The 14,284-nt window shown below is 44.1% G+C and overlaps 1 protein-coding gene across 1 annotated transcript in view; it reads right to left on the reverse strand.

The window, feature by feature from the left end:
• Window positions 1–1,595: 1,595 nt before the first annotated feature.
• The window catches only part of LOC144478884 (uncharacterized), a 32,778-nt gene continuing 20,089 nt past the window's right edge, over window positions 1,596–14,284 (reverse strand). The window contains exons 6-8 of the mRNA XM_078197237.1: window positions 5,402–5,741; window positions 3,485–3,773; window positions 1,596–2,719 (exon numbers count right to left, since the gene is read on the reverse strand). Coding sequence (XP_078053363.1) covers window positions 2,501–2,719; window positions 3,485–3,773; window positions 5,402–5,741 — 848 coding nt within the window. The 3' untranslated portion in view covers window positions 1,596–2,500. The remainder of the gene's footprint in view (window positions 2,720–3,484; window positions 3,774–5,401; window positions 5,742–14,284) is intronic.

A 14,284-nucleotide genomic window follows, 5' to 3' on the forward strand; every position in this document is an offset into this window, starting at 1 on the left:
TGACTGCGCACCGGCACGAAAGACTTTCTATTCATTTGTTATTCTTGCTACAAACCATAGTCACACCGAGAAACAATGCAAACTGGCCACTTCGTGCTCCGTTAACTATAAAAGCAACTTAACGAGCTACGACGTGCGCCGGAATCTTATCACAGAATGAGTTCGAAATGGTGCTAATGAATTAAGGCGCGCTTTGAACTGGAGACGACTGCTTTTGTCGTCGAGACCATCGAAGATCTTGGAACCCTCGTTCGAACGATCCAATCCTGTAAATCTCCTGTAAATCACCTATAAATCTGCTACGATTTTGCAATACGCCAATAGAAAATTCAAATGTATAATTGTTGATTTATAGTACAATTTTATAATATTTTTAAAAACCCATGCACGAGTTACTAATTTTGCTTCATTTTCTTGTATTTTATCTTATTCCATTTTATCGTTGTTTATTTTATTTTAGTTTACTGTATTTTGTTTTACTTCATTTTATTTCATTCTATTGTATTTTATTTCATTTCATTTAATTTTATTGTGTTTCATTGTATTTCATTTTATCTTGATATATAAGGAAACGCAACCACCATTTGTAATCCACGAGGAAAACAGTCAAGCTTATCAAATAACAAATTTACTCAATTAGGGAAGATACTCGAAGATGATTACGTCCAAATAGGCGTCCAATTGTAGACGGAACAGGGAATAAATTGCACCCGAGCGCACTGCAGAAATTACTATCATGGACGATCAATTCCACGAGAACGCTTCCACAAACTTCCCGAGGGATAACATTGGCCAATACGCGTCGATTAAGATTCAATTAAACGAGAAAGTCATTGCGAGATAACCGGAGAAAGGCATCGGGTTCCAGTGACCTAACCCTACGAGCCTAACATCTTCAATTTCTCATCTGTCAGATTCTGGCGAGACAAAAACAGACGCGGAAGGATAATTAATCGCTTTACCCTGGTCTTCCCTTTTAGAACGTAAATTATAATAAAACCTACACGTTGCCACAATGGCGCCCAAAATAGACCGCGCGGCAAGCGAAGCGTCCATGCAGAAAATTGCGCATATTTGCTGCGAGCCGACGATCCGCTTTTCGCGGAATCGCGAGACAGAAAACTGGTTAAACATAGCGTAAACTGATAAAATTTTCGAGTTGCCGGTCGTAAGAAAACACGGGAATGTGACGGTGGGCAGAGAAACACAAAGGGAAACAAGATACGTCTGGGCACGACTACATTATGCGCCACGAGATGCGTCTCTAGCTGCATGAAACATTTATTGCACGGTCCCCCGAAGCTCGTGCATCGCGCATATGCAGAGAGGACGGCACTTCAACGTGCCACGAATTCGTATACCGAATCAACTAAAACATTGGCCACATCAATCGAGGACATTTATTGCTCCGCAGGCACGGAGCAATAAATTTTTTTGGCAAAAAAATTGCCGCGCCTCCTGTCACCAGAAACAAATCTGAGCGATTATCGGCCGCGCCTAATCGCATTGTCGCTTGGAACGACGAATTTCAGACGATGTAACGGGTGTGTCAGAAACAACAACCAGTTGTATATTGTTATTAACTGTTATTATTGTTACTGTTACTGTCAGTGTTACTGCTGCTTAGTATTCCTATTGTTATCGTTAGTCTGGCATCCAGCGCATAACAATATAATGCACGTGGTCGCGCTCGAAAATTAACAAACGATCCCCGCCACGGGAATCTCGGTCGACGACGAAACGAAACGCGCGAGTACAAAGTGAATAATAAATCTCCGATCTCCATATGCGTCTCCTGACTGGGCGCAGTTTTCGCGACGTGTGGGTTCGAGGCACGACAACAATCCACCAGCGATTCCCAACGGCTGGCTTTCTGATTCGCTCTAAACAACGATAAATCACTAGATCTGGATTAGGGACGCTGACATTCTCCTCACTCTTCTCGGCAACTTAAACAACTAATTAAATGCATAACATTCTATCGCCGATACATGATTCTAGCTATCGATCCGCCGAATTAGAACCACAATATTACCCCCTCCATCGAGAACAAGCTTCTTCCAGAGTTTATCCAGCATTCATTGCAGATAGAAACAAATGCGCATGCGACGAACGACCGTTGTTATCTCGTCGGAACGCTGCATAGTCTGTTCGAGACGATCGAATAGTGCGATAACGTGTATTCGTAAGTCTACCGAGCGAACTTGACGCCTATGGGAGGAGCTACCGAAGGCCAGAGGGCGGGGCCGAGCGGCCCGCCAGTAGGAATCGGTGGGCAGGACCGGAGAGACGATGGTGGGAGCAAACAGACGTCGACTACGCTCGTCCTAGCGAGCCAATGATTTGCGAGCCGGTTCTGGGGAAGCAGTGGGCGGCGCTAGGTTCCGCCCACTTTTCTCTTCGGGCTTGAGCCGTCCGTTTTGAAGACCTCATCTTCGCTCAGCGCAGATATTAACCGAAAAATTAAATAATTTATTAGTTAACAACGAGCAGGCGACGCTCAATAGGGATGCAGCGCTGCCAAACCAAGTCTCGGCGGCTCGGCGTAGCTGTGACGGTATCTGCCAGGGGTGGGCACGATCTCCAGGGGCGGTCTTGCGCTGTCCCGGTCCAGACCCGGGTATCTCTCGTGCTCCGAGAGCTCCTGGTATGTCGTCGCTCTGGCACGCACTTTCTCCCGAATCTCTCGAACATGAGCCCGATCCCGGAAGTCGCGCAGCTGTTGACAGAAAGCAGTTTCAAGTCAATATTTTTATTCGGGGGCTTTGCGCAAAATATAAATATTATAAATATAAATATAGATATAAGAAATAGTCCAGTGAATTCTGAAATGCAAACAGCACTTTCAATTTGCTCGCATGTTTCTGTTATCTCGCATTTGATCCGCTCGCTTTACACACGAGTGCATCCGCGGTCTACTTATGCAATTAACAAGCTAGTATCTGACACGATTACTCTATGAGATGCAAAGTGAACAAGATATTCTCCGGAGTACAGGAATTGCTCTGCAAAAATGGACGACTCCGAGAACAGTTCTACGGGGTAAATGCTTTGAACTTTCGGTTCTTGCCAGCGAACAACAGAGTAGCAAAAGTCACCTAAAGGCTACCAGGACACTCCCTCGTCTGTATCGAGCGAGCCGGTGATTAGCATAGCAGCGAGAACCGTTCCCCTGGAAAGTTCGCGTTCGTACAAGAAGTGGAAGAAGCTGAACGTTTTCCGAGAAGATTTCTGGGCGTTGTCAATGCCTCGCGCTTTCTAACCATGTTTTTCAATTAACAATTCTATCTATGAAATGCAACTATAAAATGTAAGTTATTCAAATGTGAATGAAAATGACTGAATATTCTCTGGTAATCCTTGGTGAGATCGAAACGCTAATCCGAACGGGTATTATTTGATAGCTTCTCAGAGAGACCGGAGACCTTGAGGAACGCTCGCGAAGCAGAACAGCTCGCCGAGAGGAATCAATGACCCTTCTTACTTCTCTCGGATCGACGACGTTCCTTTGATCTCGGAAGTCCCGTCCAACCGTCGGGTTTTCGTAGAAGCTCCGCGGCCGGGGCCTCGAGACCTCTTGCTCCGGTGGGCGTTCCATCGCATAATGATGGGTTCGCGGCCGCGGCCGGCCCCGGTAAGGGATATCGTTCTCTCGTTCCGATACTTCCGAATGATTCCGTCTGATCAGGTGCTCGTGTCCAGTCGTTGAACTATTCCCCAGAGGATGGTGGCGGCCAGGCTGATCCTCCTGCGCCTGCCTCGCCGACTCGACCCTGTCGCACACAAACAAACCAAATTATTATTATCTTCGTTAAAGATTGTTATCGTCGTCTATATTTCTTAGGACCCTCGTTATCCGCGATCTTCGTCTGGGAAGTCAACGATCTCTCGCATCGAGTACACTTCTAATGATCTATACCTAATAAGCAGTGGATGTCTTAGATGCGCTCATTTTACATCGATTTTAAGTCAGAACTTAGAAGGCGTTAAAAGGTCCTCCAATTTGGGATGTCTTTATTCGAGGCATTATTCGAATACTATTTTCCAGTACAATTTTATTCGTATAATATTTCGAATAAATTTTTGGAACAGACTTTTATTCCTATAATATTCTGGATAAATTCTTGGAATGAAATATTTTTAAAGATTTAAACTAAAACAGGAGCTTTGCGCAAACTACATATTCTGCCTAAACACGAACTATTGTTGTTATAGAAAGTGCATCGGAACGCCGCGGGCAGTCGATCTAATTCCTCAGGGTTAAATGGTAGCGCGACTCGGTTTTATAAACGATCGATCTCTTTGCCCGGCTTTCCTTAAGAGAATCGATTTTTCTGGTCCCTTTGCTGGCTTCTCAACTGAACAGAAACCGGAACAGCGTTCCCGGTGTGACCGGACAGCTTTTACCTGAGATTGACACCGGTGATTGCTGGCCCAAAACGAATGCCAACGCGCGAGAAGAAAAACTGTGGGCACCATACTCTAGTTGCCCGGGACTCGTCGATCGGGTCGGGAGAAAATTAAGTGGAACCGTGGTTTCATTCAGGGGAATCCGCTTTTTCTCGATTAGAAAACGAATCTGACCAAGTCTGCGAAGGTCTCGGTTCTTTCTTGCGATATTAGGAGTCGATAGAGAGTGCAACGTCTGACTTTCTGGTGAACCGATTCAGTTCTTACTATTTACCAAATTCCGCTCTATTGTCTAAAAAGTATTGTTCTTTCGATATTATATTATATAATATTCTTAAATATTCTTTAACCCTTTGACTACTGTTGGCGCCTATTGGCGCCCGACACATGTTGGCTTCCTGGTACTGTAGGCGCCAATAGGCGTCCAGATCAAATTTCGCCTGTTTCGCCCGTTTATTATTAAATTTCGTTATTAAATATTATAAAAAAAAAACTTAAAATTAATATTCACTTCAAGTAATATTGATCTAATGTAACAGAATTTTATGTTTTGAATATTTTAATATAATTCTTCAGAAATGCGTGTCTAACGAAAAACTTCGCCGTACCCAGTGGACGTCGCGAGTGAATTGGTATCGTACCGTACGGCCGATGCGTGTCAAAGTCTGCCGTAGCCAAAGGGTTAATAAGAACTCTTTCTCTTCGATCTGATAAACAGTATTATAAATTTGCGACACGACGTGTTGTACTATATAAAGTATACTTTATATTAGACATAGAAGCACCAATCAGAGGGTTCCTAGGCCTCCGCGAAACAATAAAATCGCCAAAATAAAGAGAGCAGCGCTTCGATTGGACCCGTCAAAAGCTGAAGTGTTCTCTCGGAGTGGCGCAAGGATCAATCGCGGTCGGAGCTGATTTTTATCGCGGCCGAACGAGAAGAAGAGAAAAGAGAAGGTAAACGGTTGGGAGAAAGATTCACGCGGTTTACCTGTGAACGGGATGACTTTCAACTTCTCTCTGCCTGGAAAGGACAGGCCTGGCGATCGCCTCTCTCTCCATGGCTCTAAACATCTCCTTGGCGTCCTGAAATCTCTCCCTGGGACTGGTCACCTCGCCAGGACTCGCTCTGGGCTGGTATTGGGGGCTCGGCGATCGTTGTCTGAATTCCGGCGCCCTGCGGCTCCTGTTGCAGCCCGGTGAAATGCCTCTGGACACCTGGCTGCTCAGTCTTTCCGGGCTTCTCGGCAGTCTTGGCAGCGTTAAGCTAGTCGTCGTCCCTGCCTCCGGGAGGTAGTCGTTGTCCTCGGTTGGTGCGCCCCAGTCGTCGTCTGAAAACGATCGGCACCGTTAGTATTCAACGTCTGGTACATTGTTGGAGTCTTTTGGTGTATAATAAGAATGTATGAAGTATGCGGTACGATAGTTTATGGATTTATGTGCACACATTGACAGATGACAAGGGTATTACTGCTGATCACCAAGACCCGAATCTATTTATTATATTTTTTATCATTTATTATATCCTGTTGAAGTCGACGACGTCTTCAACGCGTCGTATTTATGTTTGTTGCAAGATATTTGGGAGTGTAAGTGGATTACATTCGAAAGAAGACATGATAAGGACGTCTGTTGTAGGATATATGAGAGACGTCTTGTGGATGACGTTTGAAAGAAGTATTAAAGATTTCTTATTTCAAATATTAAAACAACGTCTATTGTAGGACTTTTGGATGTCTTTGAGATTCTAAGACCTCCCGAAGACGTATTGTTTTACACGTTAAACCGACGATTGGTTCGAGACATCGTCACGTCTTAAAAACATTTCTTATAGAACATTCGTTATGTCTTTTGGACACCACCTTAAACACACCTTGAAGACAGCGTCTTAAAGACATCCTACTTCAGTCTGTAAAACAACGTGTTATTCGCGACGTTATCAAGTTCTGTTAAAGACATCTTCGTCCTCGCTATGGACCTCCAAGATAGAAAACTCGCAGCTACACGGCGAGGCAGAGAGCCACAGTTTGTCTCGGAGGTTGCATTACCTCCGGTGATGATATTAAGAAGATCCCAGGCTCTTTGCCTTTTAACTTTTACCTAGCGCTCGCGCTCGCAACAGCATTCCGCCGTCACCCCCCCCCCCCCCACGGCTTTACGTGTTCCACGTTCCCGATTATTGCGCAAACCAGCTCTCGAAAGGCGCATTTCCATGCGGGAGTGCTCGGAGTCGGTCGCGCGATGCTTCTCGTCGCACAGATATGTGGTAATCACTATGATCCCGAAGCTGATGATGAGCGCGAACCAACGGCGACGAGGACGTCGGAGCTCGTAGACGTCGTAGGCCGCGGGTCAGGTGATATTCGTGTTGAATGTCGACCTCGTGGGAGGTCACCGGGTAGATGAAGTTCCGCATTCTCGGCCCACAGCCTCGAGGCATGTCCTGTAACACCGGCTCTTCCACCGTTTCCAGCTTCTATTCGGACCTCGGCGACGACCTCTTCCTCCCGTTGCCCGATAAAAGAGAAACCGCGCGGTTACGCGGCTGGTTACCTTGCCGGCTCCTGCTGGTCTCTTTCCTCTCGCGGTTGCGGAGCCCGTATCGGAGTTACCGGTGCTCATTGTCTCAATCAACTTTTTGCAACCCGAAAACAAGCCAAGGACCACCGACGGACGGTTGCGTTTGTTGCAGCGCATTCGGGACGTCTTGTGAACGTCTGTAAAACGTCTCATAGACGTCCTCAAGACAATTTAAAGGCATTTATTGTAGAATATTCGAAAAGTCTTACGAACGATGTCTTAAAAATATCTCATAGGCAGATATCTCATTTCAGAATAAAGTCTTTAAAAACGACGTCTTGTTTTTAAGAAAAAAGCAACACGAATCATGATATTCTTAGCTTCGAACTAACTAAACTTGTCCTGACACATTTCTTTTACATTAGCAAAAATGACGAAGAGATATCTCAATGTGCAGGACAAAATAAACAATACCTGTATATTCATATGTATGCAGGTCGATGACTGGAAGAGTCGGAACAAAAGTTCGGAACAAGCTCGGAACAAAAATCATCTCTTCAAAACTAACTAATTTTTGCCCCAAGTACCTTAGTAATTTCTTAAAGAGGACGCAAAGACGAATTGATTTGTAAACAAATAATATACAGTGATATTAAGACCGACGCGTCGGTGCGGGAATACAGCCATGACCGAAGTTGTCGAAATTGTTCCAAGGAAGTAGGGCGTATTCTAACAGCATTTCGCCGATCCCTGGATAAATGTTACGGATCCGGATCGTGCTGGTTGCGGGAAAGATCGGCGGGAAGATCGACGTTATCGCGTGGCAGACGCCGGTGAACCCGGCATCGTTTCGACCGTCTCGTTTGGTGCCGGCGCGGTTGCCCAACGAGGCGATAAATTAATTTGACTAATCGCCGCGTGGAATCTGGGAAGCTCGAGAATAGTTTCACGCGACGTATAGCGGCGCGTGGCACCGATACATACGCGAATCGCGAGCGGGTTAAGTGTGCCATATCGCGGCGGGTCTACGCCGACGTGGCGGCGGCGGAGGCGGAGGAGAAGCGGCGCTTATATGGAAATACGAACGTGGAAATCGTGAACGTCGTGGTGCATCGTGTCCTCAAGACACCTGTTGCGGAACGGGTTCTTCCTCGTCCGGTGAAAGACGAATGATATAACGCGATCCCGGTCGCTCACGATTTTCTTTCATTTTTTCAATCGATTATTCATTTATTTATTCATGCACACGTACAGAAAATGTCGTTTTTTATAGAGATTAAATGAGTACACATATGAGTACAGAGAATATAATACGTAAAGTAAAAAGAAAGGAATACAAAAGAAAGATTACTAGAACTAGAGAACCCTAAATATGACTAATGTATATTGTTCTATAGCAATTTCAAGATCTAATTGGTTTCAACTTCGTACTAGAAATAAATTAATAGATAAATAGGCAAATAACTAAATAAATAATTAAATAAGCGAATAAATACATAAATGAATTGATAAGTAGATGAATAAATAAGTAAATGAAAATGTTGGAGTTAAATTAGGTAACGTAGGAAAGTCCTCGAACCTTCCAGTAGCCTGGAGTAGCTGATTTCACTTATCAACAGCCTTGACAAGGCTTCTCCTATTCGCGCAGGTTCAAGAACTTTCCTCAAAGCTGTTATTATTCAAATCACCGGCATTTTATGTTGCCGCACGGTTGATATTGATATTCAAACTACTCCGTTTCTCGTTCGTCCCGGTATTCGAAACTTTCGTTCCGGACACTCGAGGTTAACGCTTTCGACAAGATGGCCACTTGGCCATCCGATACGGGCAGCCTTCTTGGCCAGAAAAGCCGCAGGAAAACCGTGGCCTGGCTGCTAAAAAAATCCTCGAAGACGAACGTTTTGGTCGGCTCTCGGTGAAAAGCAGACTTTAGTCGGTCAGTGGCACGTTTAACTAGAAAACATCTGAACCCGTGCTCGCGCGCCTCGGCGTACCAAAGTCGTAAATCCGCTGATGGTTTATCCACTCGTCGACTTTTAATTACGTCGAATAAAGAAACAGTCGTTGCACTTGCGCGGCTTGTGTCGACCGGATGCTTTTACATTTTCGACCGCAGACGTCGAGCTGTCGCTCGAGCTGGACTTTTCGGTTCATCTTTCTGCGATATACGTAGATCGCCGCAAATCGACGCAGATCGATGTGAATCAGTATTCAATTTCGTTTAACACGTGACAACTATCTCTTTGCCAGGAAGTCTTTACTATGGTCTGAGTTATTCGCAAAATACAGTTGCTTCTTCTTCTTGTATCAGAGTACAATACTGAAAACATAAATATTTTACCTTTTTCAAGGGTAGGCATACTGTCGATAAATAAAACAATGTGCTAATAATGTTATCTGATTTACCAATCGATTTAGTTTCGCATTTTTTTACTTGGTTTACTCGGAAATTAATTAATTTAAAAGCCACGAGTAGACTGCGGATTTCATGCACTTATGACAAGTTTCGCTAGAAGATCACTTCGCTAGATCAGAACTGAACCTTTACGGTTACAGTGCCTAGTAGAAACAAAAATCAGTCTACCCCACCTCACTCCAACTGAACACCGATCCATAAATTGAATAAGAATCCGTCGAGAAGGCAGTTCGCGCGAATCGACAGCTACCGATAAGTCTTTTTTTCGAGAGAAGAAGAGCGCTTGTTGGCCTCGTTAAAAAGCAGAAAATTAACGATACAAGGAGAAAGGAGATCCACGGTTTCCTCGATCTATCATCCGGCCAGATGTCCATTGGATACCCTGGTCGGACGGACGGTAAATTAGCTCAACGGATCTCAGCGATCGAACAGAAATTCCGGTAGCGTAGATCGACATCGGGGCCCGGTGTCAAAGCGGCCCGATTTTTGCTTGCTGGGTACAGCCGAGGAGGCAGCAAGATATATGTGTACCCGTAGGCTGGTACCTGCCGCTGACACGACGTCCTAACGGTATTCCTTCCACTGTAACAGGTGCCCAATACCATCTCTCTCTCTCTCTCTCTCTCTCTCTCTCTCTCTCTCTCTCTCTCTGCTATCTCTGTCTGTCTATCTCTTTTCCTCTTTCTTTATTTCTCTCTCTCTCTCTCTCTCTCTCTCTCTCTCTCTCTCTCCCTTTCCATCTTTTTCTCTCTGCCTCTTTTTCCCTTTTTTCGTGCCTCTTTCTCTTTCTCTCACGAGTATAGTTAACGCTGAGTCGAATCTCGGGGCCTGAGCCGCGCACGGCAGAGAACACATCTCAGTTTTTCCCCCCTTCTCGAAATTTATTCGTTTACGATATATGGGTCAGTCGTCCGTTAAAAACGTGTTCCACGGCAAGGAAGTCACGCCCCGAGAGAAGCCGCGAATGACTTTGAAATTTCAAACGGACGTATGTATCTTGGCAGCGTTTTAGTCCGGTTTCTGGTTTCATCGACGTGAACCAACCGAGCGCCGTTCAACCATGGAAAATGCCGCGCTGCGAATCGGGCACGCGACCGCCTGCTCTTTTTGGTTTTTCCACGAGACTTCGTTCCGTGAACCCGCTGCGATCGCAACGTGGAAGAGCTCCCGAGAGCTTCGATCCCGTCGGACCAATTTCTCGGGAAAATTTCCGACGGTCGAATCACCGAAGACAATATGTCTTCTTCTCGTTGCCAGCCGGAGGACCCCACTCGCGAAATTAACCGAGTTATTTAGGGTTGAAATTCAATCCTGAGTTATTGTATCATTTCATGCGTGTTTGTTACGAGTGAACGTATTGTTATGGACAATAAGTTAGACAATAGTTTAAGCGTAGAATATTTCTGAATACTTTATACTGTTTAACCCTTTGACTACTGTTGGCGCCTATTGGCGCCCGACACATGTTGGCTTCCTGGTACTGTAGGCGCCAATAGGCGTCCAGATCAAATTTCGCCTGTTTCGCCCGTTTATTATTAAATTTCATTATTAAATATTATAAAAAAAAAACTTAAAATTAATATTCACTTCAAGTAATATTGATCTAATGTAATAGAATTTTGTGTTTTGAATATTTTAATATAATTCTTCAGAAATGCGTGTCTAACGAAAAACTTCGCCGTACCCAGTGGACGTCGCGAGTGAATTGGTATCGTACCGTACGGCCGATGCGTGTCAAAGTCTGCCGTAGCTAAAGGGTTAATAAAGGTTGGCTGCGGGCGAAGGTATCATTACGAATTAAAATACATAAATATATGTCTACTCAAAATAGACTCTATTTAAATTTACTGTATAGAAGAATTCTATGAAGTTTTTATATAATTCAGAGAAAATGTTTTGCAAGTAGAAAATATTATTAGATACTATAGTCACAAAATATATTCTTACAACCAATAACATAAAACAAAGTCATTCGATTTTAAATAGTTCATAAAACTGTATTATATCAAGTGGTGAACGAAGCTTCTAATATAGTATGCTTACTTGTAAAACATGGTTACTACATATCATATAAGAAACTCCAAAAATTCTTCTGTATTATGAAGTTCAGAAATATTTACATTCAGTAGAAATATATAATAATTTATATCGCCTAAAATAATAAAAACGAAACAATTATTGCATGCAGCGAGGAATCTCAGGTGTCGAAAGGTTGCTTTGGAATTCGATGGTTTTGCAACTCGGGGAAACAGGAGATAGAACACGGTCGCCTAATCGCAATTCAGACGCGTTCCTTCTGGTTTCCGAAAATTGCGACTTTCTCCGGCAAGGGCGAACTGATCAACGATTCCGGGGCGCTCGACTCGGACGACAACCGGGTGCCGCGCGAGCGAAAGTGGACGCACAAATTTGTTATTAGATCGGCCGAGTCATTCGGCACGCGGCGGGAATGAAAAATCGAAGGAGCCTCCGCGGCTGCAGCGACGAAGAAACGATTTTTCGTTTGGCCGGCAACGGAACTGGGTTACCGGGTCGCCTTCCGCCCGGTTTTCTACGAGCACCGATAAGATTCGTGGCAAGAACGGCCACCTGTACGCAACGTAGAAAGCGTCCAAATTTTTGTCAGCGGTCCCGCTGTGTCAGACTTCCGTGACCGACGACTGGTACTACGAGGTGACGACGTTCTGTCGAAATCGAAGAAATTGAGGAAATCGAAGAAATTGAGGAAATCGAAGAAATTAAGGAAATCGAAGAAATTGAGGAAATCGAAGAAACTGATGAATCACAAAAATATTGTGAACCGAAGATTTTTTTATCAATTCAAAGCAGTAACGTTGCAGACTAACGAAAAATACAGAGAAATATGTTGTGTTTTTAACATTGAAATGTTATGTTAAAATTGAAATATTGCAACGCGAATTATGAACAAACTAATGAAATCGTCAATTTTTCATTGATATGATGATATAACAGTATTTTACTTTTCTCGTTTAAATACTTCATTATTTTCATTCAGTTTGTATTCGTTGTACACGTAACAGTGCAGTATACATTCGAACCAGCGTATTATCAAATTATTTCAACGAGAAAATTACGATTTCGTTAGTTTTCATTAGTTTAACTGCGTTTAATCGATCTGAACAATTTAAGGCCCTCCAAAGGATTTGCAAAATCTAGACGGAACAAAAAAACGAAGAAGATTCGCGATTTCCTCGAAGACAGTCTTCCTTCAGCTCGACTTACAGTGAATTTATCAGCTCGTCAAACAAGATCGGTCTCTCTTGTTTTTCTTAGGGTTATTCACGAACGCCTTTCCGTCATCTAACTGCCGCGCCGAAAGTGGACCGCGTCGCGGTTTCCCTAGGAAAATTAGGCGACCCGGGTGAACGCACGATTACGGTGTCTAAGCGATGGCAGCGGCAGATGCTGCGGCGAGAGTGAAAGTCCACGGCTTGGTCTGTTCTTTTCCTGGTGGCCGCGTAGGAAACGTGCCACGGCGCCGCGCCGCGTCGATATAAATTCTCCGAGGCGGCACAGATGGACCGTGGAGAACCGTGCGTTTCCGCAACGGGTCCACGACGGGTCCATTCGCTCGGGTATTTATCAAACACGCGGGCCCCGCGTACCCGCCGCGAGGCCCACAATTATTCACGGGCCGCGTAATGGCGGAAAAGTGCGTGACAAATTGTCGAAGAAATGACAGAGCGAAGTGGCAGCGAGCTCCGACTCGAATAAATGACTGCCACTAACCAGAGATACTTCCTGCATCCTGGCAACCATCCTGCCGCGATCCCTCGAAACACCTGACACGAGCGTACAGATATAAAACTCCGTTCGAGCTTCCTCCATTTTCATTCTCGCATTTACATTGTGCGATTAAATTAATCTATAAAATACAGATTATATAGATGTAATATATTCCGTAATCGAGGGGGTAGTTTGCTCTTAAACAAGAAATAAATAATATCAATGAATAATTATGCCAACAGTAATTGTAAATCATATCTTATCTTACATACACATTAATTAATATATATCATTAATATTATTAATAATATTATTAACGTAAAGTATTATTACTAACAACAGTACGAAATGAACGTACTACTTTTAAAGTGGCAAATGTCCTGAATCTTTAAATTATTCAACAAACGTTCTAAATGATATGATCACGTCACAATTTCGAAATGTAAAATATCTGGAATCTGTATATTATTTCATAAACGTTATAAACGATGCAAACCAACGACTTTATAAATACAGAAGCATTGAAATAAATAACTATTTAACACTGTATTTAATTTAGAACGATAATCGAGGAAACAAAGTTAAAGTAAGAAGATATTCAGTAGGAAAACTCGAAATCGATTGGATGAGCGGTTAAATAATACAACGCGGCAGATTGATTAATTCGGCAGAGAAACGGCACTTTCTTACGCTGATAATTAAGCAGTACCGTCATGGTGCGAGGGATGCTCGCACCTCGGTTGACATAACACTTGCACGGCAGCGACAACAAGGCCCGCCGGTGGCGTGTCGATTCGAGGCGTCGAGCAACGACACGCCATCATGCACCGACATTCGCATCACGACGGGCTCTGTGCTCATCCGCAATCAATTTCCCACGTGCCCGACAAGATCCTCGCGAATCAACGCGAACGGTAAACGCCCGCGGGACGTCGCAATTCCGAATTCGTCTTCGAGATTCTTTCTGCGGCGAACGTGACATCATTGCCCAAAGATACACTGCGACCCAAACAGTTCACTGCGAGTCGAATAATTCACAGTGAGTCGAATAATTCACAACGAGACGTATAACTCACAACGAGGCGTATAACTCACAACGAGCCGAACAATTTACAGCGAATCGAACAGTTTACAATGAACCGAATAATTCAGTGTGAGTCGAGTAATTCACAACGAGCCGTATTTATTCAC

This window comes from Augochlora pura, chromosome 3 (assembly GCF_028453695.1).
Source record: "Augochlora pura isolate Apur16 chromosome 3, APUR_v2.2.1, whole genome shotgun sequence".
NCBI lineage: Eukaryota > Metazoa > Arthropoda > Insecta > Hymenoptera > Halictidae > Augochlora > Augochlora pura.